At 37.8% G+C, this 27,361-nt stretch overlaps 2 protein-coding genes across 2 annotated transcripts in view; one reads left to right on the top strand and one right to left on the bottom strand.

The window, feature by feature from the left end:
• On the top strand, positions 1-26,781 carry DLD (dihydrolipoamide dehydrogenase). The gene is made up of 14 exons (XM_074367670.1): positions 1-157; positions 1,618-1,696; positions 9,388-9,467; positions 9,947-10,015; positions 10,797-10,866; positions 12,254-12,354; positions 12,662-12,805; positions 13,176-13,277; positions 22,981-23,171; positions 23,836-24,006; positions 24,316-24,505; positions 24,932-25,069; positions 25,881-25,970; positions 26,060-26,781. Exons 1-14 carry the CDS (start codon positions 119-121, stop codon positions 26,123-26,125), a joined length of 1,530 nt encoding a protein of 509 aa, XP_074223771.1. The 5' UTR covers positions 1-118; the 3' UTR covers positions 26,126-26,781.
• The window catches only part of LAMB1 (laminin subunit beta 1), a 72,139-nt gene continuing 68,961 nt past the window's right edge, over positions 24,184-27,361 (bottom strand). Inside the window, exon 35 of the transcript XR_012508273.1 lies at positions 24,184-25,933. The gene's annotated coding sequence lies outside the window, so the exon portion shown is untranslated. The remainder of the gene's footprint in view (positions 25,934-27,361) is intronic.

Below are 27,361 nucleotides of genomic sequence, written 5' to 3' on the forward strand. Positions count from 1 at the left end.
TCCTGACCAATGACGTAAGCCGCGCTTGTGCATGCGCAGGGCGGGGAGACCTTGGCGAGGCTGCGGCGACGGTGAGCGGAGGTGAAAACCTTGGAGGAAAGGAGAGTCTAGCGGCGAGATGCAGAGCTGGAGTCGCGTGTACTCTTCTTTGGCCAAGGTGGGGGCAGACTGGGTGGAGTCGTGCTGAGCCAGAGGCACAGAGAGGCCGCTGACGGCGTCCGGGGTGCGGCCTGACTGGTGCGGGTGGGAGAGGCCGGCGGCCAGGCCTGGACCACCTGCGGCTCCGCCCCTGAACCGGCTCAGCCCCGGCGGCGGCTCCGAGGCGGAGGCCTGGGCTGCGGAGAGGCCCCGCCGGTTGTGTGATGGTCAGCAGTCACTCACAGCCCCCTCCAAGCCTGGGCCGTGGGACCTGGGGGTCCCACGGAGTCCTTTCCAGCTTGGAGGAAGTTGAGTCGCCCTTGCCCTGTATGGTCGACTCTTCACACCTTTTCCTACTTCTCATCCCGGCCCCTGCGTGGCCTGTCCGTAGTGGGCAGGTAACCTTGGGGCCAGCGCTTGAAAGCCCTAGACCGAGTCAGCCCTAACAAGTAGCCCTAGCAAATCCTCAAAGGTGCCTTCGGTGTTTGCAGCTATAAGCTAGTGTCCGTTGACTTCCCTCTTAGAAGCTTGTATTTTTAATTGTAGCGGCTTATCGTCAAGACAGCTTTACCTTTTCATCTACGTATCAGTTACAGCCAGATTGTATGTATGTGGGATTGTGGCAGGATACTATACTGATGGAGGCCTTAGGAATAATAACAGCGATCCAACTCTTTGTTCCAAAGATGAGTTGCCTGTGTTCCCCAAAGTTAATGTCACATGCTAGAAGTCATACTTTTAGTGAAAAGCGGAGCTAGGACTAAAGCTCAGGACTGACATCTAGTCTGCTGTGCTTTGGTCTGCTGTCTTGACCTTAGGTGCAAGAATTGCGTTGGAATGGATAAAGTTAACTCGATCAGTGTAGGTTTTGTCACTGCCTTCTGTTTACCTGCTATTTGCTCTGTTTCTCTGTGCCTCAGTGTCTTAGTTTGAAATAGTAGCCATCCATTTTTAGAGATTGTTGTGGAGATTATGGTGCAGTTTGTAAAACTGTAGTAGCTCTTGAATACGAGTACATTACTTTGCATTTTCCTGAGGTATCTTGTCTCATCTTCATAGATTGTACATGGTAGAGTTGAGTTAGGAAACAATAATTACGTGTGAAAGGACTATCATAGTGCAGATTATTCGACTACTTAAGCTAGAGCTTTGAAAGTTTTAATTACGACATTAAAATGATTCTTGGCACTAAAAACCTAGCCATGCTTACTGAAAATTTAAGAAAACTTAGCACCATTGAGTAACATTTTTTAGTTAGGTTAAATATGAGATGATTTGTTGGATATTCATAGTAATAAGTGTGGCAAGTTGATTGTTATGGAAGAGGAGAAATTGCTAATGTAACCTGTGTGGCAGTGGAAGATACATTAATAATCATTGCTTGCTTCATTTGCCTAAAATCATTGTTTTCATGGACCTTCAGTAGTTTTATGTTTTGAATTTTTATTTTGCATAATAGAAACATTTTCTTTCTTTCAGAGAGGCCATTTCAGTCGAATATCTCATGGTCTGCAAGGAGTTTCTGCAGTGCCGCTGAGAACTTATGCAGATCAACCAAGTAAGTATTCAATGAAAGTTTTTCCTCAAAATAGCTCATATTTCCTTTGTGTTGAAATGTAAAAGCAAGTGAATATTAGAATAACTAATAATAAAGTAAGCAGCCGTAGAATTCACTTGTTCACATATTCATTCACTTAAATGCTGATTGAGCAGCTAATGTGTTCCAGGTGGTGAACAAGGCAGAGCCCTGCTCTTTTGGAACCTAGAGCCCGGTGGTAAAAGACAAGCAGTACACAAGTAACAGGGAGATATTTTGGGAAGTGACTGCAAATTAAACCCGGTAATTGGGAGGAGAGGAGGCTGTTTTAGGTAGGGTGGCAGGACTTCTCTACACAGGGGCCTGAGTGAAGTGAGGGAGTGAAAAGTTTATTTTAGGCAGAAGGAAACAGCAGTGAGAAGGGTCTGAGATGAGAATTAGCTTGTGAGGTTTAAGGAATTGCAAGAAGGCTGGTTTAGCTGGAGCAGAGACCCCTAGAGTGTAAAATCAGAGAGGTAGGCAGGGATCAGATCATGGAGGGTTTAGGAGCCAGGCCAGGATTTACTCCAGGTGTGATGCGGAACCACTGAAGGGTTTTGAGCAAGGCAGAGATTTTGTAAGTTTGAACTTAAAAAGTTACTTCTGTCCACTGGGTAAGATTGAGTGTGTTAGTTGCTTAACACTTTTTGGAATGGTGAGATGACTTTTGCGTGCTAAATGGAAATCTTGATGGGCTTAGAGAAGCATGCTTTAATTAATTAGTTAATTAATTAATTTTCTGGGGGGAGGTAATTAGGTTTACTTTTTTTTTTTTTTTTTTTTTTGATGGAGATACTGGGTGTTGAATCCAGGACCTCGTGTATGCTAGGCACGCGCTTTACCACTGAGCTATACCCACCCCCGAGAAGCACACTTTAAAGACGAGAAAGATATACCCTGAAAGGATGCTATGGATTATGGATATTTTCTTCATTATACCTTTTTCTATTTTTGAAGTTTCTAAAGGATTTGTGTTTTTTAAGGTATTTAAAATAGGAAGTTAATGGATTTATAGTAAGATATTTTGGCCTCCCAGTATGAAGGCTATTGATTATTTGAAATGATCTATTTTGACATTTACTGGATTTGCCCATATAATCATAAGTAAAGTTGCACATGTCTTAAACCTTCATTGTAGAAACCTTTAGCTGGGGGGAACTGTGGCCATGAGTCTCTCTGCATGTGAAATAATTTTATCCTGTATCCTTAAGCTGTTGTCAAACTATTATCATTTTGCATATTTTATTCCTGGAAGAAAGAGTAGGAGGATTCTGGTCACTAATGACTAACAATGGGGGATTTATTCTGGATTTGAGCAGGTCAAGTCCTTTAAAAAATACTAATTTGATGATAAGAGAAAAAGTTGGACCCATTATACCCTTTGTCCCCCTGTTCCCCCAGCTTTATTGAGCTATAAGGCATATTGTCTCTTTTGTTAAATGGGAATATTACTTACTTGTCTCAACTCAACAGGAGAAATACTAGATTTTCATTTCCAAAACCTACAATTAAAGACTTCATGGCTAATTCTACACCTGTGGTATTATGTATTCAACAAATATTTATTCAGTACCTTCTGTTTGCCAGGCAGTCCCTGAGCAGGAGCTTAGATTGTAGTGGAGCAAGGATAACTGAGCACTCATGAATCAAACATTTTAGTGATCCTTGACATCTAGTAGAGTATAAATCCCTTGGTACCTGTGCAGGTGCAGTGTGTGAAGTCTTTCGACAAAATAACAAGCATTTTCTATACATATTTATATTCATCTGAGGCAGGTAATTAGTGGCTGTCTTTTCCTCAAGAATGCACACTTCTTTAGGGCCAGGTCTGTGACTGTTTAGCACTGACAGTGGTACAGTGGGTACTCGATACATATTTATTGAATAAATGAACCCTGGAATCACATCTATTGTAATTAATGCTCCATCACAAGCGTCCAGTGTGGTGTCTGGTACACAGTTAAGTACCCAGCAACAGTAACAGTAACTGATGCACTGAGGGCTTACTCTGTCTCAGGCACAGCCTTTAGTCCTAGTGGCCATCCTGCAAGGTGTGAGCTACTATTTTATCCATTTTGTAAATGGAGGAGCTGAATCGAGAGAGGTTAGCCAGGAAACGACAGAGCTGGTAAAAGTCTTCTGACTCTAGAGCTTAGACTCTTGATCCTGTTTCTGTTTGGCCTGCTTCCTTAGATGAGCATTGGCTGACCAGCTTGAGGAGTTCGAAGCTTATTATGATACAGTCCCTGTTACAGCATCTGGGAGATGTTTGAATATGCACCAAGTTCATCACGATTTGAAAAGTATTGTGTGGTGTTGTTGATACGATCCATTTCAAGACAGGAGTGGACTTACAGCACTTCACTAGTCACACTTACTACATTCATTTATTCATTCATTATTTCAACAGATACGGAATTTCTACTGTGTGCTAGTTATTGGGCTAGTTGCTGGGATGCAGCAGTGAACAAGCCAGACAAGATGCAGCTTTATAGCTTACAGTACATTTGGGAAAGATAAACATTCAGTGAACAGAATTGTGACAAGGACTCCACAGACTAAGCATAGGGAGCTATGAAATCTATACACGGTTGGGAATGGTCACGGGCACTTTCCTAAGGAAATGATGTTGATATCTGAAAAGGGTTGAGGTGGGAGTGGGTTTGGGCAGAAGTGTTCCAGGTAGAAGGAACGGCCTTTGGGGATATTTCGTGTGAGAAGGAGGGTAGTGCATTTGAGGAGCTTGAAAAGGGCCCGTGTAACTGAAATGTGTTGGAGATCCAGATTGTGAAAGACCCTGATTCTTTTTTTTTAAGGGAAGTTGGAAGTCACTGAAGTGTTTTAAGCAGGGGTGTGAGATGATCAAATTTGTTTTTAAAGCTCATTCTGGTTGCAGATTGGCATTTTTGTTGTAATGCTTTTTCTTTCTCATTAGACTACAGGAACCAGGGCTCTGTCATTTATTTATAGGTAGCCCAGGAGCTTAGAATAGTGTCTGCAATGTGAAATGCACGCTGCGGCATTTCTTTCTAGGGAGATGGGACAGAATGCATGGATGGACCAGCAAAATTTGGTGCTGCATTATTGCTTCCTGGTATTGGTGGGGTGGGCAGAATGTGGTGGGAGATGAGGCTGGAGAAATCGTTACTAAAGAGATTTGGATGATGTGTTTGGGAACTTGGACCATAAAAAGAGACAGAGAAACCAATGAAGGGCAAGAGAATGAGGTCTGAATTGGGTTTTAGCGGGGCTAGCAGTGTGGGGGAATTATGGAGGCTGGGAATGAACTGGAGGCTGCAGGACTGAAGTTTGGAGGTGGAGCTGAGAGAAGCAGCATTTATCGTGTGCCTAGTATGCACCTGGCATCCTCCCAGGGTCTTGACATACTTCATCTCTGACCTCTCAACCCTGGGGTGTAGATATTACCATCACTATTATCCCTGTGTTGGGTCAAAGCCCAGAGAGATTTAAATAATTTGCCCAAGAATTTAAGAGATGGTAGAGCTCATTTTTGAAGTCTTTGTTTTACTTCAGATCCTTTCTTCTTTTACTGTGTTTCTCTTTCCTTATCAACTAGGAGGTTGTACGGTTATGATGAGAAAGTGATTGAAGATTTTAGAAGCCGAGCAGTTTTTGGTGATCACAAGTATAGGGTGTGACTACGGAAACAGACTGAAGATTAAGGCTATTGTTAATTTTAAACACCACCCCTACCCCCCAACAAGACAACGACAAATAAACCTTACCAAACAGCTCTTATACTCATTTAGTGAATTTGGTAATTAATGATTATTGCCTTAGGGTGTTTCTTTCCCTATTCCCTTTTTTTTTTCTTTCTAAAAATAATCTTGGTTTATGTCCATTTTGATATGTGCCTATTTTCCCTAACTATAATGTAAAGTTTTTGAAGGCAGTGATGATTTCCTCATAGGGTAGGCATTCATGAACATTAGATTTCATTCTGATACTGGAGACCTTCTTGCTATCTTACTTGGAATTCCTGATTGCCCTGGAGAGTATGGGATCTTCCAAGTGATTGGAAGGCATGGTTGTGTAGGAGCATAGGCTTTTCAATCTCAAGAACTTGGTTTGAATCCTGGCTGGATCACTTACTAGATGTGCAACCTTATGCAAGTTATTTAGTTACCCTCGGCCTTATTTTTTCCTTCCCTGTCAGGTGACAGTAATAACCGTGTAACTGAGATGTCCTGAGGCTTAAATAAGACAACGAGAAGCATTTAGCTCACTGCCTGGCCTGTAGTAAGTTACCCAAGTGGCAGATACTATTGCAGGCTAACTTCTTAATGTTGTATAATTTGATGATTACAATTGATTTGTAACCCAACACCTTTATTTCAGTGGCAGCCTTAGTAATGTGGTGTCCTTATTTTCCCTATAATGGTTTAAGTAACAGATTTAGAGTAACTTTCAGAGCACTTTTTCTTACTTTTTCAGTGTATTTCATGGCATTGACTGATTGAGTCAGTCACCTCTCATTGTACCCCAGGATTTTTTTAAGTATGAACCTGATAGATTTCTCCCAGTATTTTATTGCCACCTGAAATGCAGACAGCTATCCAGCTGTCTTTTGCCATTTTTGCTTAGTCATCCTTCTCTTATGCTATCAATTGGTATATTCTTTTCAGTTTTTCTTTTTCATTTTTAAAGGCTGATGCTAATTTTGTAAAATTTTCCATGAGATGTCCCTAAGTAAATGTATGTTTAACTACTTTACTGTATCCTAATTTTTAAAAATACGTATGGGAACCCAATTAAGTAATGCTTCTTGACAAGGAGATGGTGAGTCAGAATCACGTGTTGTAAACTTTCACTTGCAAGCAGCCTTGGGTAAAGGTGAGAGCTACCTGGTTTATGTTTCTAATATGTTATCGTGAAAAATTGCAGACATTTAGAAATTGGCAAGAATTTTACATGGAACACCCATAGATTCTTCATATTTTACCATCTTAATTGTGACTTACCTGTTCTCCACATACGTATCCATCCATTCATCTTACTTTTTTGATGCATTTCAAAGTAAGTTGTAGACATTGGTATATTTCTCCTAAATAATGGCTTATTTTTGAAGCTTTGCACTGGATCATAGCCTCCTATACTTGCAGCTGACAAATTTTTAGATGAAGACTTTTTTCACTTCATCTTTGTGTTTCCTAGCACGTTAGTGGGATTCTGACGGCATGGTACGTCCAGTATCGTCAGTGCAAAGTGAACTTTTTTCTGATATTTTTTAAATACTATTTAAAAAGATCTAAGATTACATAGTAAATTGGGAAATAAAATACAAGTTTTTTTGCTTTTCTGTGTTTATAATATACAGATTTATTGAGTAAATCTAATCTAAAAAGGTGTTAAAAATTCAGCAAAGGAACCCATTTTGTAGCTTTTACTTATATTACTGTGAAATTAAAAATTAGAACCCAAATTAAGGGATACTGTTTAGGTCATCATTTGGTTCAAGGTTTGAAAATAGAAATGCATTTTATTATATACTTAATTCTGAACATGAATGAGTGAACCAAGCAGTGCAGCCAAAAAGCACAAATGGATCAGTAGAAATTGAAGCAGTAGTTTTATCATGAATTGGACTAGCTGTATTTTTTCACGTATCGAGTATTCTCAATTATCACGTGGTGTAACCAAGGAGAACTGATATAACCAGTACTTTGGTTTATTCAGTAGGAAGATTCTTAGACTTTGTGGATAACTGGGTTGGATAACTTGTTAGTTGTCTTCCAACACAAAACTTCTGTGATTCTGTTCAGGCCAGCAAAGGTCTTTTGAATGATACTACAGTCGCATTTGTGTTTTGTCAGTGAGGGGGTGATAAGTTAAAATTGCCGTCTTTGTAGGTCAGCATGTAGTTATTATATAGCGAATACTTATGTACGTTCCAGGTACTATGTTAAGCCATTTACATACATTGTTTATTCTGTATTATGACCCCAGATAGGTTTTTTGTGCTCTTTATTTTGCAGATGAGGAATCTGAAAGTGAAGCAGGTTAAATTACGCACTGAAGGTCAGATAGCTGGTAATTAGAAAGCTTGATTATTGCTCTCCGGGATAGTTTTAAATTGAGGAATGGAGAAGTATTGAATAATGGAAAGACCACTGGAAGGAGAGACAGAAAGTTAATTTTGTCTCTGCCGCATAGTAGCCAGATGACCTTGGGCAACGTAATTGACCTCTCTGAACTTAGTGTTTTTTATCTGTAGAATGTCAGGTGTATGCAGTCCTTACCTTCTCATAGGAAGTCCTGAGACTCAAACGTGACAGTGAAGTGGGCGGAAAGGGGGCAGGGCACAACCATTGAAGGAATGACACAGCAGCTGAGGACAGGACACACTGGTTAGGACCAAGATGGCGGAAGATCTGACTTTCAGTAGACCTTGAGCCTCCTGGCACACCCACAGGCGCGTGACAGTTCCTAGGCTGACCATAAAAGGGCAAAAAGGGGGTTGGTGGTGTTTCCTGGAAATTCTCACCCCTTCCCCAAAGTAGTTGGAATAGTCTTCCTACTCATTAGGATATGAAATTATTGAGCCCATAAAATGTAATAACTCCACACCTCGCTCTCTCTCTCACCTTCCGAGAAGGCCCGCACTCTGTCTATGGAGTGTGCGTCTACTTCTGCTTTAAAGTACACACTCCCACACCTCTCAGCCTCTCTCCCTCTCACCTGAGGTGGCCCACATTCTGCCTATGGAGTTTGTATCTCCTAAGCTGTTTACCCTTCTGAGTGAGACAGACCCTGCTTCCTGTGAAATACGTCTCTGAATAAACTTCCCTTCACTTTACTGTGCCTTGCTCTTGAGTTCTTCCTGTGTGAGGCAAGAACCTAGTCTCCCACAATAGTATATGTGAAAGTGTGTTATAAACTGCTAAATGCTGGAGTAACTGAGGTTGTAAGAACAGTGGAGGGGAAGGAGAAAGGAGGCTTCTCTAACTCTTAACAGTTATTGTTGCTTTATTTAATGTTGAATTGCGAGTGGGAATACCTTGGACTTATTTTTACATTTGTATCATAATTATTGTATTCCTAAAGCTGCTAATCAAAGTTAATTTTCAGTTTCTTGTCTTTATATGATAAATGTCCAGAATAGCTCATCAAATGTTCTGTTTAGCCTGTTATCTTAAACTACACAGTTTATCTTTATTCAAATACAGTCCAAAAGGTATTTGCCATGTGTTATAGGGAAGCAGATTTTCTTCCCCTGATATCTTAGCAGTTGAGTACCTGAAAGGGGTGTAAGCAGCCTTAAATCTGTTGAGAGTACCAAGGTATTATACGAAATTAATTTATCTAACCCTAACGTCAGTCATTTAAGCCAGTAAATGACAGAAAAATTAAGTCCCGTGGTCACAGAGCTAAGTGGCAAGAGCTGAGATTTGAAGCCAGGTATGTCACATCCCAGAGCTCAGGCTCTTTCCTGTGTATAGACGTGTCACTAAATGCCTGTCCTGAGCTGCTTTCGGGTACAGCAAAGAGCATCAGGTACCTAGGAATAAAAAGTACTGTGTAAAAAATGCTGGTTACTTGCACATTCTTGGAGGTTTAAAATGCAAGAGTTTTTTTTGTTTGTTTTTCAAAGTTACTGTTTTGGGTCAGTATTAAGTAATTTACTGTTTTATATCGATGTGCTTTTATTGCAGTTGATGCTGATGTAACAGTGATAGGCTCTGGTCCTGGAGGATATGTCGCTGCTATTAAAGCCGCCCAGTTAGGCTTCAGGGTAAGGTTTAGATTCACATTAGGTGTTGATTCATTTTCATTTGGGAAGAGTTGATCATAGTTACAAAATACTTTGCTGCTTATTAATAATGGAAACTAATTTTTTAATTCTATAAATTATATTTAGGCCTGAGACTAATGAAGATTGAGGGTTATTCGGTTGAAGTATTTTCATGAAATGGAAAGAAAAGTCATTATTTTTTCCCTCCCCCCAGTACTTTTCGTTTTGGCTTCTAATCACACTTTGGAAGATACAATAATAGAATTAAAAGTATGTATTTGGTTGTTAAATCTTTTAGGGTAATTCACTTTGGGGTTAGTATTATTCAAATAATAAATTATAAAGGAATCTGTATCTCATTTTCACAAACACAGCTGGAGTAGTGTGCTTTGTACAATTAAGACAGATACATTTGGAATTTTAGTGAACTGAAACAATTCAGGTTATAATGCAGTAAATAATGTATTTTTTGGTTGTAGACAGTCTGCGTTGAGAAAAATGAAACACTTGGTGGAACATGCTTGAATGTTGGTTGTATTCCTTCTAAGGTGAGCATATGTTTTATACAGTGCAGAAATCTTTTCATTAGCCACCAACTAGAAGGTTACATTGAGATCAGAATATTAAGCTAATTAAGCTAATACAGTTATAAAAAAAAAATAACCCATAGATGATTTTAAAAAAATGTATGTTTTTCCTTGGTAAGACTGTCACCAGTCTGCCATACATTCCTGAAATAACTTCTTGTCTCAGAATGCCTAGCCTTTCCATTCAAACAGTCTCTGATGTTCCATTTTTTTCTCTAGCTTTCCTTTCAGTGAAACAGATAATAGGTGGTAAATTCTTCTTTTAAGCCCTTTATGTGTGAAAACGTGACTGCCTTTTTCACCTGCTGTTCTGAAGTGTGTACTTAATCTTTTGCTTTCAAAAAAAAAAGTAAAGATGTTTTTAACAAATTCATACTGTATAGCACAGGAACTATACTCAATATCTTGTAGTGACCTATAATGAAAAAGAATATGAAAAGGAATATAGGTGTGTATTTGTAGGACTGAAACATGCTGGACACCAGAAATTGATAAAACATTGTAAACTGAGTATATGTCAATAAAAAAGAATGCAAATCTTTAAAAAAAGATGTTTTGTTTCTCATTCTTTTTTGTTGAATGTTTAAGTCGTTATTGTTTGTCTTAGATTCATTACATAAGAACAGAAACTGAATTGGTACGGTCCTATGTACTATTTCATGTAGAGAATGTCATTTCATAAGTGTTTTTTGATTATATATAGTCTGAATGTTTGATAATTTAGTCTTTTTATTTCCTTTAGGCTTTATTAAATAACTCTCATTATTACCATTTGGCCCATGGAAAAGATTTTGCATCTAGGGGAATTGAAAGTATGTATATCTTTCATATTCAGCAATGTTATCACTTAACTTTAAGTCTTCTGGTTAAGGACTTACGTGTGTCTAATGAGTGTGTAATATGTTTAGTGAGGAAAGAGTAAGAAAAAATCTAAAAAATGTGGAGACATTTATTTAAGAAAGAAGGCTTAACTTCATATTTCTACTGTGACATCTGTTCCTTTGCCAACTTGAGTGTGTGTGTGGAGTCAGTTTTCATTCCCTGAAACCTAGAGATCACTAAGGGGCACCGGATTCCTGAGTGCAATGGGCAGATACCGGTGAAGGAAGGCAGGTCTGCCTAAGTTGGTGGTGGTGGAAGGAGATGCAGGGAGAGAGGGAGGGACGTGCATAGTGGGAAAGGACACTTGGTAACATTTTAATGTGGTATGTTGTATCTTCTGCCATTCTTTATGGGCTGTTTTAATTTCATCCTTTCTCTCCCAAGTATTGTTGGCAGAACCGTCCATGAGGGTAGTCTGTTCTAGGAAGGGCCAAAACACACCTTGGCAGGGTAGGGGTGAGAGGTGTTAATTTTCCTTCATCTGTTTCTTTGTAGCAGTAGGTTTCTGAAAGATGGGTCTGTAGTGTAGGCAGACTGATAGGTATAGGGGTGACGTATAGACATTAAAGCAAATACATTAAACTAGATGTCAAGTTGAATCAAAACCATCTGTGCTTATCCACCAAAGAAAGAAGAGACAGGGTTAGTCAGAGACCTGCATTGTAGGCAAAACTTGATGTTCTAGTTCTGTAACCATAGTTAATCAAATCTGTCAGGGGCTGTTTCCTCTTCTCTAAGATACGTGTTAGTTGCATGAGCTGATTTCTAAGATACTCTTCTGAAGTTCTATTGAGTTGAGCTTCTTTATCTTACTGTTGCTTCAGAGTTCTCTTCTGAGTTAAATGAATGATTAAAATCTAGTTGATTAAACTCTTTTATACTAAGCTTCTGTATTTGAAGTTTTCAGATGTGTATTTTCAGTAGTTTTTGTTTCATGAAATTGAGCATTTCCTTTTATTTAAAATTTCCAGTGATGGTTTACTTTATTACTTAAATCTCTTCCAGACTGATAATCATCATAAGGTGTTTGGAGAATACGTTGTCACAGTGGGGTATAATGTTTTATTTTGGGCTTTGTTTTTCCTGAAGGTAGACTTTTTACAGGGTATGGTAGATTCTGTTACTGTGATAGGATGCTTTTGGCCTGTTGTCCACTACAATTACTATATCAGTTACTAAATTAAAACATTTTAATATTGCCTTTTGTACAGTTCTGTAGGCATTAGGTTAATTTTTCAGACCTTGATTTGTGAAAAATAATCACACATTGCTTCAGGAATTTAGCCAAGGACTAAAGATTTATTTAACAAATTATAGTGTCTGAAGTTCGCTTGAATTTAGAGAAGATGATGGAGCAGAAGAATAATGCAGTAAAAGCTTTAACGGGTGGAATTGCCCACTTATTCAAACAGAATAAGGTCAGTGTGTTTAATGTTCAGATTTTTGCTTTATTTTATATTCACATAGAACATTGCTTTACGCTGACAGTGATGCTGTTAGAGCTTGGCTGCTGGGGGATATTTATTTAATTTAAAACAGCATGTTAACCTGAAATGACTTCCCTGATACATAAAACAAAATCTTTGCTGCTCCATGTATAGCATTACTAAGGAAGGCAGCATTTTGTATTGTAAAGTATTTAACAGTTTTTTTCTTACTAATCGTATTTGTTTATCCAAAAAATCATTTTAAACTTTGTGAATTTATAAACATTACTTTATTAAGGTTGTTCATGTGAATGGCTATGGAAAGATAACTGGGAAAACTCAGGTCACCGCTACGAAAGCCGATGGCAGCACTCAAGTTATTGACACAAAGAACATTCTTATAGCCACAGGTTCAGAAGTTTCTCCTTTTCCTGGAATTACGGTATTTACACGTTTTATAGCTCTCACACCCTTCCTTCAGAAATGTATTTTATAAACTACTTTATGCTGTATATAGACTTTGAGAGATTTCTGACTGAAGTACTATATGCTGACAGTCATTCAGCTTTAGGAAATTGGCCCGTCTTTATTCCGCAGTGATCTTGACGAGAAATAGAACACTTTATATTAAGATATATTTGAATTCAGTGTGAAGTTAAAATTGACCATTTTGGTTTGAAATGCTGAATGATAAAATTTCAGGCAAGCAGTTTTAATGGGTTTTGATAAAAATGAGTAAACGGATAGAAGTCATAAATAGGTCAAAACAAATAAGTGACTTAGTGTCTTTTCTTTTCTTTTTCATATTATAGATTGACGAAGATACAATAGTGTCATCTACAGGTGCTTTGTCTTTAAAAAAAGTTCCGGAAAAGATGGTTGTCATTGGTGCAGGAGTAATTGGTGTAGAATTGGTAAGTGATGTTTTTTTCTGCCTCTTTATATTCCCGTGGAGTTGGAAAGGGTTTAATGATGCTCTTTACATAGCATCACAAGTAGATCAGACTGTTTACCTAAACACTTCTAGTAGTAAAGAGTTATCAAGACAGTCTATTTATGTAATCATTCGTTATTAGAACATTCTCTTTTATTTTGAAATCTGCTTCCCTGTATCTTCCACTCTTCCTGTTCCCTAGAACTGGACTAATTTTTAAAAATCTGCCAGCCTTTCAGATATTTAAATCTGCCAGCCCTTCAGCAGACAGCTCTTCTTCTGAGCAGACTGCATTTCAGATAAAGACATGATCTGGCTCTTCTCTGCCTCTCCGTCCTCTTCTCCCTTCCCCTTAAGTTTCAGAGATGTCACATACTTGCAGTTCTCTGAGTACTATGCTGTTTTGAGGCTTCTGCCTGCCTTCTTGTCCCTCCTTGTCCATCTGGCAACTTTCTTGTATGTCCAGTGACCTCTTTACATTTTAGGTACCTTTCCAGGGCCATTTTACCTCGTAATCACCAAGAATTGATCTAGTTTGGAATCACAAATTCAGACATTTTATTCTCTAACCGTAACCTCCTTTCTTACTCAGTTATTCCTGTTAGACAGGCTCAGTAACTATCAAGTTTTCTAGTCCACAGATCCCTCTGTGTTTTTGCTGTCTGCCCTTTCCCATCTTGACTGCTTTCCCGATCAATGTCGATTCCTTAGTCCTTCACTTTAACCACTTTCTTACAGGTGTTCTTGAGTCCCTTGCCTTGCTGTCCTGTCGTACCTGCTTGGCAGAACTCTGGTCCTGGTTGAATTCAGCTGTCTGCCTTTTTTATGCTATACTCAGGGTATTGACTATACCAGGAAAAAAAACACACATCCTGCAGATGAGTGCCTGTGTAAACGCTTGGGCACAAATCTCAACAGGAACCTCAGCCTTGCTGACAACCCCGTTATTCCCCTAGCTGGTGCACTCTCCTGGTGTCTGCGCTGGCTGTTTCACTTCCCACCTGTCTCACACTTCTGCCAGCACACTGTCTTCCCTTCCCTGCAGGTGACCTTGTTGCCTAAATACCACCTAAGAGAGAAACCATCAGATGAGAACTCCCTCAACCTGATGCCCCAGCTTTGAAGAGATTTTTGCCTGTTGTTCCACCTGTTCTCTTGATCTTCTCTCCTGTAACTTTGGAATTGCTTTTTTCTCTAAGACTGAGCCCTGTACTTGGTGGTGCGTCATCTGCCTTTTCAGGGATTTTGTTTTGTGGTTTTTGTATTTTTTTTAGTCTTCAAACTCCCCTACTTTTGAGCCCTCTCTGGGGCACCTGTGTGCATCCATACACGCCAAGATGCATTTGCACTCACAGACACAGGCTGTGTACACAAAAATAAGCCTTCTCTTGATTCTGTGTCCTCCAGTTGCTAATTGCCCTCTCACTTTGTCTCTACACCCAGACTTCTTGAAAGAGATGTTGACGCTGTATTTCATCAGCTCCTTTCATTGCAGTCCTTGGCTTCTTGTGCCATCAGATTGCTCTTGACAGGCCATGAATGGATTTATTGCTCAGTCTAGTTGACTGTTTTCTTCACTGCTTTATTTGGTAGCAAACAGCATTGCTGACTTGCTTGCCTTTGAAACTTTTCCCTTAATTTCTCTAACCAAACCACACTCAGGGTTTTGCACCTCCCCTTCGGGCTGGCTTCTCCGTCTTCTGTGTGGGTTCCCTTTCTCAGCCTTCCCTTTAATTGTTAGTCTTACTCTAGGTTCTGTCTCAGGGTTCTAGCCCAGATCCTTTTTGTCTTTCCACAGGGTACTCTCTTTACTCTTATCTCAGTTACCCAAGGACTCTTACATATTTGCAGCCTAATCCTTTCTCCTTGCTTCCAGACTTTATATCTGAATGCTTTCTAGCTACTCTTATTTGTGGGTCTCACAGGCACTCAGTTCAATAAGTGTGTAACTTAAGCTTTCTCTCCCTCCTCTGCCCCCAAAATACAAAATGAAACAAAACCTATTTCTTTTCTAACATTTCCCACAACAGTGAGTGGTACTGTCATCCATCTAGAGGCCTAAACGAGTTTGGGAATCATGTGACTCTTCTAATGCCTTTGTCCCCATATTGTCAGTCAGTCTACTTCCTAGTGTGATCCTACCTGATAGATACCTCATGTGTGTATCCCCTTTTTCATGCATTTGCTTAGGACCCAGTTCAGGCCAGGATCATATCTCAAACTGGGTTTTTCTGACTTTTCCAGTTTCTAATCTGTTCTCCTCAGAGTGGCTGGATTGATTTTTCTGTAACACAAATGTAATGATGTCCCTTCCCTGCTAAAAGTTTTCAGTGACTCAAAATAGCACTAGGATAAGTTCAAACTCTTTCTTTCCTTTTTTTTTTTTTTCTTAAAGTATAGTAGATTTATAATATTGTGTTAATTTTATGTGTACAGGAAAGTGATTCAATGTTTCATATATATATATATTTCATATTATTTTCCATTATAGGTTATTAAAAGATACTGAATATTGTTTGCTATGTTATGCAGTAAATCCTTGTTGCCTGTCTGTTTTCTGTATTGTGGTTTGTATCTGTTAATCCCATACTTCTAATTTATCTGCCCCCTCCTTTGGTATCAAAAATCTTTTGAGTCTGTTTGTGTTTTATATATGCATTCATTTGTATTTAGATTCCACATATAAGTGATATATCATACAGTATTTGTCTTTCTCTGTCTGACTTACTTCACTTAGTATGATATTCTTTAGGTCCACCCTTTTTGCTCTAAATGGCAGAATTTCATCCTTTTTTATGGCTGAGTGCGTGTGTGTGTGTGTGTGTGTATATATATATATATATATATATATTTAGAATCCTCTTTAAGTTTTATCATTTATTCATATGTCTTGGTATGGGTCTGTTTGGGTTCATCTTGTATCTGGCTATTTGCTTCCTTTTATTTTGGGAAGTTTTCAGCCATAATTTCTTTTTTTCTTTCATTTTTCAGCTTTATTAGGTAGAATTTGTTCCAGTTTGATTGCATATATACAATATATTGCATGTAAATACATATATACAATATACTGCACATATTTTAAAAAATTTATATGTATGTACTGTTCATTGTTTCTAAGAATAGTTTAGAGCTTTCGCTTTTTAAACTTACATAGTTATCAAAGGAATAAAGCCAAACACAAAATGAGAATCAACAGAAGGCAGTAATCATAAAGGACAGTCAAATGTGCTCACACATATTCAAGAAATCAGTCATCTAAGTTATAAATAATAAATAGTTCATTTGTGTCCCTTATTTTTTTAGATTCCACATATAAGTGATATCATATGGCATTTTTCTTTCTCTTTCCTACCCACTTCATTTAGAATGATGATCTCCAGTTACATCCATGTTGCTGCAAATGGCATTATTTTATTTTTTATGGCTGAGTAATATTCGTGTGTGTGTGTGTGTTCATCTGTTGGACATTTGGGTTGTTTCCATATCTTGGTTACTGTAAATAGTGCTACTGTGTACATTGGGGTGCATTTGTTTTTTGAATTATATTTTTCTCTGGGTATATGCCTAAGAGTGGGATTGTTGGATTACATAGTAAGTCTATTTTTAGTTTTTTAAGGAACCTCCATACTGTCCTCCATAGTGACTGCACGAATCTACACTCCACCAACAGTGTAGGAGGGTTCCCTTTTCTCCACACCCTCTCCAGCAATATCACTTGTAGACTTTTTAATGATGGCCATTCTGGCTGGTGTGAGGTAATACCTCATTGTAGTTTTAATTTGCATTTCTCTGACAATTAATGATGCTGAGCATTTTTTCATGTGTCTATTGGCCATTTGTATGTCTTCACTGGAGAATTGCTTGTTTAGGTCTTCTGCCCACTTTTGGATTGGGTTGCTTTTTTTTTTTTTTTTTTTTTGATATTAAGGTGTATGAGTTGTTTGTATATTTTGGAAATTAGTCCCTTGTTGGTCACATCATTTGCAAATATTCTCTCCCGTTCTGTAGATTGTCTTTTTGTTTTGTTGATAGTATCCTTAGCTGTACAAAAGCTATTAAGTTTAATTAGGTCCCATTTGTTTAGTTTTGCTTTTATTTCCATTATTGCAGGAGCTGGTTCAAAAATATATTGCTGTGATTAATGTCCATGAGTGTTCTGCCTATGTTTTCCTCTAGAAGTTTTACAGTATCTGATCTTATTTTTAAATCTTTAAGCCATTTTGAGTTTATTTTTGTGTATGGTATTAGAGAATGTTCTAATTTCAGTCTTTTACAGGTAGCTGTCCAGTTTTCCCAGCACCACTTATTAAAGAGATTGTCTTTTCTCCCTTGTATATTCTTGCCTCCTATGGTCATACACCATAAGTGCATGGTTTATTTCTGGACTTTCTATCCTGTTCCGCTGATCTGTGTGTCTGTTTTTGTGCCAGTACCATATGATTTTGATTACTATAGCTTTGTAGTATAGTCTTAAGTCAGGGCACATGATTCCCCCAGCTCTGTTCTTCTTTTTCAAGATTGTTTTGGCTGTTCAAGGTCTTTGTGTTTCCATACAAATTTAACATTTTTTGTTCCAGCCCTGTGAAGAATGTCATTGGTAATTTGATAGGGATTGCATTGAATCTATATATTGCCTTTGGCAGTATGACCATTTTAACAATATTGATTCTTCCAATCCAGGAACACGGTGTATCTTTCCATTTGTTTATATCATCTTCAATTTCCTTAGTGTCTTACAGTTTTCAGAGCATAGGTCTTTTCCTCCTTGGGTAGGTTTATCCCTAGGTATTTTATTCTTTTTGGTACGATAGTAAATGGTATTGTTTCCTTAATTTCTTTTTCTTCTATTTTGTTGTCAGTGTATAGAAATGCACTTGATTTCTGAGTATTAATTTTATATCCTGCAACTTTACCAAATTCATTGATGAGTTCTAGTAGTCTTCTGGTCGCTTCTTTAGGATTTTCTATGTATAGTATCATGTCATCTGCAAACAGTGACAGTTTTAATTCTTTGTTTACAATTTGGATTCCTTTTATTTCTTTTTCTTCTGTGATTGCTGTCACTAGGACTTCCAAAACTATGTTGAATAAAAGTGGCAAGAGTGGGCATCCTTGTCTTGCTCTTGATCTTAGAGGAAATGCTTTCAACTTTTCACTCTAATGATGTTAGCTGTGGGTTTGTCATATGTGGCCTTTAATATTACGTTGAGGTATGTTTCCTCTGTGCCTACTTTCTGTAGAGTTTTTATCATAAATGGATGTTGAATTTTATCAAAAGCTTTTTCCTCATGCATTGAGAATGAGCATATGGTTTTTATTCTTCAGTTTGTTAATGTGGTGTATCACATTGATTGATTTACAGCTATTGAAAAATCCCTCCATCCCTGGGAAAAATCCCAGTCACTGGTGTATGATCCTTTTAATGCATTGTTAGAATCTAATTGCTAGTATTTTGTTGAGAATTTTTGCATCTATATTCATAAGTGATACTGGCTTGTAATTTTCTTTTTTTGTGTGATGTCTTTGTCTGGTTTTGGTATCAGGGTGATGATGGCCTCATAGAATGAGTTTGGAAGTGTTCCTTCCTCTGCAAATTTTTGGGAAAATTTCAGAAGAATAGATGTTAACTCTTCTCTAAATGTTTGGTAGAATTCACCTGTGAAGCCATTTGGTCCTGGACTTTTGTTTATTGGGAGTTTTAAAATTACTGATTCAATTTCAGTACTGGTAATTGGTCTGTTAATATTGTCTGTTCATAATTTCTTCAAATGCATTTTAGATTTCCTTCTCTTTTTCTTCTCCTTCTGGGACCCCTATTGTGTGTACGTTGGCATGCTTTATATTATTTTGTATATTTCTTTTTTTTTTTTTCCAATTTCTTTCTGCATGCTGTTCTGATTGGATTATTTTGGAGAGAATGTCTTTTCATCTTTTGATATGTATAATATACTTTTAATGTAATCCTTTAAGAGGGTTTTTTTTTTTTTTTAAAGCATATGTTGACTTGTAGTCAGATGAAAACCTCACATCTTTTGCTTGAGGAATTCTAATTTTTTAAAACGTAAATAAAGGTCTTTGAACTTTTATCTTTTTTTAAGTGATAATACCTTTTAATATTCAGAAATAAAAATACTATTTTCATCTCCCTCTTTCACCTCTTTTTTCTTCTTTTCCAGTTTTATTATGTAAAATTATTACAACTTGACTGCACAAACATTATATTGCGTGTAAATACATACAAACAGTATAGTGCACATTTTTTCAGTTTTCATATGTGTACTAATTATTGTTTCTAAGAACAGATTAGATCTTTAGCTTTTTAAACTTACATAGTTATCAAAGGAATAAAACCAACTACAAAATAAGAAACAACAGAATGCAGTAACCCAGTCATAAAGGACAGTCAGATGTGCTTACACATATTCAAGACCTTTATCCTTTCTTTAATCTTGTTCACTTGCACACATTATTCCAGTCTGTTTCTTTGTCTTGATTCTGTCGCTTACACTTAACTGCTGTTTCTTGCTTTATGTAAATCATAAATTGGAGAAGCATGTTAACTAAGGCACGTAGTCCATCATCTGATCTAAAATTGGTTAATCGATCATTCTCTGGTGTCATCCACTGTCAGTACTAAGTATTGAAAAACCATCTAATACTGCAGTCTTTAACCAGTTACAAATGTATTTGAGTCTCCATTGATCCATCACATCTACAAGATATGATGAGATTTTCTTTCTTTTTTTTGGACACCTTGCTGATATCAAGGTATACTACATTAACCAGCCCAGAAGAATCTTCAGAAAATAAAGTATAGGCAGTTTACATGACCCGTTTGAAACATTTGTGGTACTGTCTAATGATTGTCCAACTGGCTGTTTAATAGTCTCTTCTAGTATTTAGCAGGGATTGACCTCCACTCCACATTTCAGAATCTGTTCTCTTTTTAGAATCTCTTCTTTTCCACTTTTGAAAATTTAGGCAACGTTTGCCTGTCTGCTACCTTTTGGCAATTTTCTAATACTACTTAAGTTCCCAGAGTTCACTGACTGTCTCTATTATCTAAGTTCTGTAATCTAACTTATTTGATTTGGGAATTAATTTGTCCAAAATGACTAATTGTTCTGATCTTGGGTTTCACTTCTTGCTTAGTGGTATCTCTCCTATTCACTCTACTTTGAAAATTTTTCTCATAGATGGATAAAACAAGCAAGAAAAAAGGACTAACAGATTTCCCTTCTTCTGTTGGTCAATAGAATAATATCGCCAAGCAATAATTCAGCTTTGCTTTACGATTTGTACAAGCCTTTGATCATTTCAAGCATCTTGACACAGTGTTCTATGTGCCTGTTACTATATTGAATTTTTTACATGTCTTTTTAAAAATTTAGGCTTAATAGAGAACTTCCTACGTAGTCCTATATATCTCTTTACTTTCTCATAAAGATTATTTGTATGACTTATTTTTTATAGTTTATCTTCCTCCATTACAATTTAATGTAGTGCTTTAAAGAATGTAATGAATTTCAGTTCTGCCACTTAATGACTTTATGTCCCTGTTAAATTCACTACCCTCTCTGAACTAGTTGATTCATTATAAAAACGGGGATAAGAATAACTGCCTTATAAGATTTTGTTGGGATTTAATAAGGTTAATACGTTTAAAACCCATAACATAGTGCCTGGCGTCTAATAAGCTCTAAGTGAATGGTATAGATGTTACTGGAGTTTTCCTATCTCTAGGGATTTCAAGGTCAGCTTTCCTGAAGAGCAGGACACTTGTCTGGCTGTGCTGACTCCCCACTTTGAATTACACACTTTGAGATGATGCTTCTTATCATTTCCACACTCTTACTATTCTGATTTAGATTCAGAAGAGTGGTTCCTTTTTTAAAAAACATTTTTATTGAGGTATAATTCACATATCATATAGTTCACCCATTTGAAGTGTACAGTCACTGGTTTTTAGTATATTCAGAGTTGTGCAGGTGTCACCACGAACTCCAGATCATTTTCATCACCCCAGAAAGAAACCCTGTGCCCATTAGTAGTCATTCTCCATTCCTCCCTTCTCCCAGCCCTTGGGAACTACTCATCTACCTGCTGTGTCTGTGGATTTGCCTGTTCTGGACAGTTCATACAAATGGAATTCCTACAGCACGTGGCGTTTTGTATCTGACTTCTTTCACTTAGTACATTGTTCTCAAGGTTCATGTATACTTCATTTCTCCTGATGGCCAAGTAATACTCTGTATTATGGATATAGCACGTTTTGTTTACTCGTTCATTGGTTGAACATTTGGGTTGTTTCCACTTTGGAACTAGTATGAATAATGCTGCTGTGAACATTTGTGTACAAGTTTTTGTGTGACCATCTGTTTTCATTTCTCCTGAATATATACCTAGGAGTGTAATTGTTGGGTCAGATGGTAATTCTGTGTTTAACCCCTAGAGGAACTCTCTTTTCCAAAATGGCTACATCATTTTACACCCGCCCACTGCTAAAGCAGTGTAAATTTCAGCTGCTCCGTTTGCTCGCCAGTAGTTGGTGGTGGTTTTGTTTGTTTTTGAGCTGTTCTGACTGGTGTGTAGTAGTAACTCAATTGTGGTTTTAATTTGCAGTTTTTTAGTGGCTTGTAATGTCGAACATATATGTGCTTTTTGCCATCTCTGTCTTCTTTTGGTGAAGTGCCTGCATAAATATTTCCTCTTTATTGGGTTTGTTTGTTTTGTTACTGAGTTTTGAGAATTCTTTATGTAATCTGAATATATCTTTTATCAGATGTTTTGCAAATATTTCTTCCCAGCCCATGGTTTCTTTTTTGTGTTCGTAATACTGACATTTGGAGAGAGGTTTTTCATTTTGATGAAGTCTAATTTTCCTTTTTTTAATTTTATGGATTGTGCTTTTAGTGGTGTAGCTAGGAAATCTTTGCCTAACTCAGGGTCACAAAGGTTCTCTCCTGTGTTTTCTTCTAGACGTTTTGTAGTCTTGGGTTTTATATTTAGCTCCGTGACCCATTTTGAATTAATTTTTGTGTATGCTTGTTACTGGATTTTTCATGTCGCTGTATTGCCTCTAGTTAACTCAGCTCTCACCCCAAAAACTCATGAAATTTTTAAACCAGTTTAATATTTTGCAAATAGCAGTAATAGCAATAAGATGTTACTTCTTCCCCTAAGGACCGTCCTGCCCACGTGTTCCTTTTGCTGGACGAGTTACCTGTGTATTTCATTCCCTCTCTCCAAGTCTGTGTGCAGATGTCACTCCCAGTGAGTCTTCCCTACCCACGCTGTTTAAAACTGTAACCCCTCTCCTTTCAGTCGTCTGGTTCTACCTCCTGCTTTGTTTTTCTCATAGCACTTTACTATCCTCTGCCTGAACTTTACTTAATTGTCTCTCCTTTCAGAATTCAGGGTCCCTCAGGGCGGTGTTTTGTTCACTGATATATGCCTACCACCTAAAGTGGTGCCTAGCGTACAGTAGGTGCCCAGTAAGTGTTGAGTGAGTGAATAAATATATGAAGTTATACATACTTGCCACAGTTTTAAACCTCGGAGCTTCTAATAGGGACATTAACACAGGAAAATAATCTTACAATAAATTATTTAAGATGATTTTTTCAAACATTTGCTATAGAAACTTTTATTTTTATGATCATTTTTTAAAAAATTATCTGCAGGGTTCAGTTTGGCAAAGACTTGGTGCAGACGTGACCGCAGTTGAGTTTTTGGGTCATATTGGTGGGATTGGAATTGATATGGAGATATCCAAAAACTTTCAACGCATCCTTCAAAAGCAAGGATTTAAATTTAAAATGAACACGAAAGTTACTGGTGCTACAAAGAAGTCAGATGGAAAAATCGATGTATCGTAAGTGTGCTGCATCTGCTTTTGATGGGATGCCTTGCTGTGTGTTTCTTTAAGAAGAAAGTCAGGTTTTAGAATCAGATTTTTAAATAACTTAATACCATTTTATTGCATGGTATGTAACTCAGTATTGCTTGGTAAATCTGTCCATTGAAATTCATGATCACATTGATGCTAGAAAAATTAATCCAGTGTTCTCATGTGTAACGTCCTTTTTCATAGTATGCATTTAGAAAAATTTAAACTATTCAATATTCAGTATTCAATAAAATAACTCCATATTTTTATTGGCAGATACATGAGGAAATCAGTAATAATTAGATTGCTTACTGTGTGCCTGGCTTTCTGTTTATTTAATACTGAAATAACTTTCCTAAGGTCGCATTGCTGGTGGGGACAGAGCCACTGCTTGAACCTGGTCTGTCTCACTCTAAGACCTGTGTTCTTAACCCGTGTTCCCCTGCCTGTTGTGAGATTTTAATGACGGACCTCTAGAGGATTATGTACATTTTTTTATTGCCTGACCCTTATGTTTGTTGTATTTGTAACAAACTTACATTGTTAGAAGTGTCATCAATACCTGAGAAGTGTCTGGTCTTAAATTCCCAAGTCTGTCAGCTATTCACGGAGATGTGTGTCTAACAGATGTGTACTGTTCACTGTCTAGCATTGAAGCTGCTTCTGGTGGTAAAGCTGAGGTTATCACTTGTGATGTACTCCTGGTTTGCATTGGCCGACGACCCTTTACTCAGAATTTGGGACTAGAAGAACTTGGAATTGAACTAGATCCTAGAGGTAGAATTCCAGTGAATACTAGATTCCAAACTAAAATTCCAAAGTAAGTTGGATATTTATCTGTATTTTCAGTCATTGAAAAATTTCAGACACTGTTTTGAAAATAAGACTTTTGTCATGCTTAAAAAATGCATTGGCTTTAAGGAAGAACTAAACTTAGCATGTGAAAGCAAAAATTAGTTGAATTTTTCATTACCCAAGATTAAAACCTGAACTCATAGATATTTGAAGAGCTTTATTTGGCTTTTTTGGTGGCTTAACTGGAAACTTAAATTTTTTGTTACCATGGCGTAACTGAAGATGAGTGTCTGTGATTTCAGAAGTTCACTGTTTCTTTTGATCTCTGTGGCAGCATCTATGCAATTGGTGATGTGGTTGCCGGCCCAATGCTGGCACACAAAGCAGAGGATGAAGGCATCATCTGTGTTGAAGGGATGGCCGGGGGCGCCGTGCACATTGACTACAATTGTGTCCCGTCGGTGATCTACACACACCCTGAAGTTGCCTGGGTTGGCAAATCGGAAGAGCAGTTGAAAGAAGAGGTAATCCTGAACGCAGGTGGTTTCACTCTAATGTGGGAACTGGGTTAATGACACAGGTGGCTGAGAATCCATTTGGTATTGCATTAATGCATTTTAATAACTAGAACGTTATAGGTCAGTTTGTGTGTTTTTTACTTTGCTAGTATCATCAAGGAGCTCACTCACTTGCCTGTATTCCTTAAAAACGAGTCATTCTAGAGCTCTTATCTTTAGCTTTGAAATATATCCCCGGGGACTGACATTTGCATTTGCTTGTGTTTGTATCCAAAATATTTATCAGTAACAAGCCTTTTGGTCTTTCCTTCTGTGTGCTTTGTGAAGAACTGCCTTCTTGGGATTGGTTTTCTGAACAAATGGTAGAAGATTTTACCAAAGGGGAACGAACTCTTTCAGAGTTTATGTAGGTTCTCATTTTCTCTCTCACAGGGTGTTGAGTACAAAGTTGGGAAATTCCCATTTGCTGCTAACAGCAGAGCGAAGACCAATGCTGACACAGACGGCATGGTGAAGATTATTGGGCAGAAGTCGACAGACAGAGTATTGGGAGCACATATTCTCGGACCTGTGAGTACTGGGAAAGCAGTGCAATTTAGATTAATTTAAAACCACCTGGCGTTTACCTTCTGAGGTTGTTACTTACTAGCAAAGGTTTGAATGTGGCCTCTTTGTGCATCGTTTTCTAGGACAGTACCGCCAGCACTCACCGTCCTGCCCACCAGAGCTCAGATTGTCCATTATTCCTCTAAAACGCAGACCAGGCCACTTGCCTGCTTAAAACTCTCTAGCGGTCCTTTGAACTTCAGACTTACACACAAGGCCCCCCTCAATCTGGTCCTGACTATCTTTCTCTGAAGTCATCTCTCCACCCATTTTGTGTGTGTGTGCTTTGTGCTTACTGTACCCTTTGCTTAGAATCGTCTGCCTCCAGATCTTTGCATGGCAGGATGATTATTCAGGTCTCTGCTCCAATGTTACCTTCTAAGAGAAGCTTTTCCTACCGCTGCATGTGAAGTGTGCCCTCTGCTGGGTGTCTGATGTGTCAGTAGTGATAACAGAACATTTACTCTTGAACAGTTTTTCCCTAAATATGTGCATTAACTTTAATTTTCACAACCCTGTGAGGTAAGTGTTGCTGTTCCCATTTTGGAGGTGAATAAACAGAATGAGGCACAGAGTCAGCAAGCGGTTGATGTGGTAAGTGGCAGGATTGGCATCGAGGCCACCTGGCTCCAGGTCCCAAGCTCTTAACTTGTGTGCTGCTTTATCTGTTAACTGCCTCCAGTCAGGAAAAGCTTAACTGTTACAGTCTCTCCTATCAGAAGGTAGTCGTCTTTGCCATGGAAACAAAATTACTTCTTGGTGTATTATCTTAAAGGGTGCCGGTGAAATGATAAATGAAGCCGCTCTTGCACTGGAATATGGAGCGTCCTGTGAAGATATAGCCAGAGTCTGTCACGCACATCCGGTAAGTGAGCATCCACAGTTAACGGCTGCCTACATTGTCTTCTGACCCACAGACCCTTGGTTTTTAATTTTGAATTTCTTCCCTTGCAGACCTTATCAGAAGCTTTCAGAGAAGCAAACCTGGCGGCATCATTTGGCAAATCAATCAACTTTTAAATTAGAAGATTATATTTTTCTGAAATTTCCCAGGAGCTTTTTGTAGAGGTCACATTTCTGAACAGGAAATGCTCAGAGCGCCAAAAATTTCTAGGACTGAATTATGAAACTTTTGGAATGTATTTAATAGGCTTGGACAGAATGGAATAATCTCATCTATTTTAAATATTTTGTTTCAGTGCATTCATATTGCAGAAAAAAGCTATGTATAGTAGCATCCTGGAAAATTTCATGCTGTTTATGAATGGTTCAACTTCACTCAGTTTATGTTAACTAGGTTTTGTTTCTGATACAGTAAAGTTGGATTTACTTACATGGATGGAGCTGGAGTATGGTAATGTGAACAGCTGTGTTTGAAGCAAGGTGATCAAGTTATTTTAAACTTGGTTTTCACATTGGAAGCAGTCATTAGAATAAGTTGAAAACATACATCAACAACTTGTAAATAAAAAATGGTCTCTTTTATTTAATCCCCAGATTCTTGGAGTTTAGAGCTAGAATTTATGTGTTTAGATTTTTAAGATTCCATCGAGGTCCACAGTCTGAGGTATTGTTACATACAGTTAACCAAATTAAGGTGGCATATCTATAAAATTCAAATATTAAATGGAGAACCAATGTATCACAGTGGGAAATAAACACGTCTTAAATACTCACATACTGGTTATTCTGAGTGGATGTCTAGATGGTCCTCATTTTTTATGACTATCTCTAGTGTGTATATTCTTATTACTTTTTATAATTACTTTTATATGTCTGGGTGTATCTTTTTTCCACAGTGTAGGACAGTATTAAGGCATTTAAAAGGTTACTCTGTTACCTGTTTTAGTGATACCAGCTAAATGTTTAGCATAATTATTGGAGAAACAACATAAGGGAAAAGTGAATTTCCGTGTATTCTGGCTGGCTATGTCTTTAAACACTTAATGACAAAGTATTAAGTACTAAATGGGCTTTTGCATATGAGAAGTAAATTTAAAAATCATTTCAGATTCATTAAGTAGTTCTTAAATTTGAGATAGATGGCTTTATATAGCATACTTTCTTAAAGTACTGAAATATGCAAACCCGATGTTCACTTGATTGCAATTTAAAGGTTATATAATCATAATGAAGGTTGGAGAATGTAAGTTTTTTAGTAGAAAGCTGTATGGAATAAGATACCATCAGTCGATCATGGATAAAAGGGAAATGTTTAGTAGTCTTTAGGTTTTAATTTTTATATATGTGTCTCCG

Source organism: Camelus bactrianus, chromosome 7 (assembly GCF_048773025.1).
Source record: "Camelus bactrianus isolate YW-2024 breed Bactrian camel chromosome 7, ASM4877302v1, whole genome shotgun sequence".
Classification (NCBI taxonomy): Eukaryota; Metazoa; Chordata; class Mammalia; order Artiodactyla; family Camelidae; genus Camelus; species Camelus bactrianus.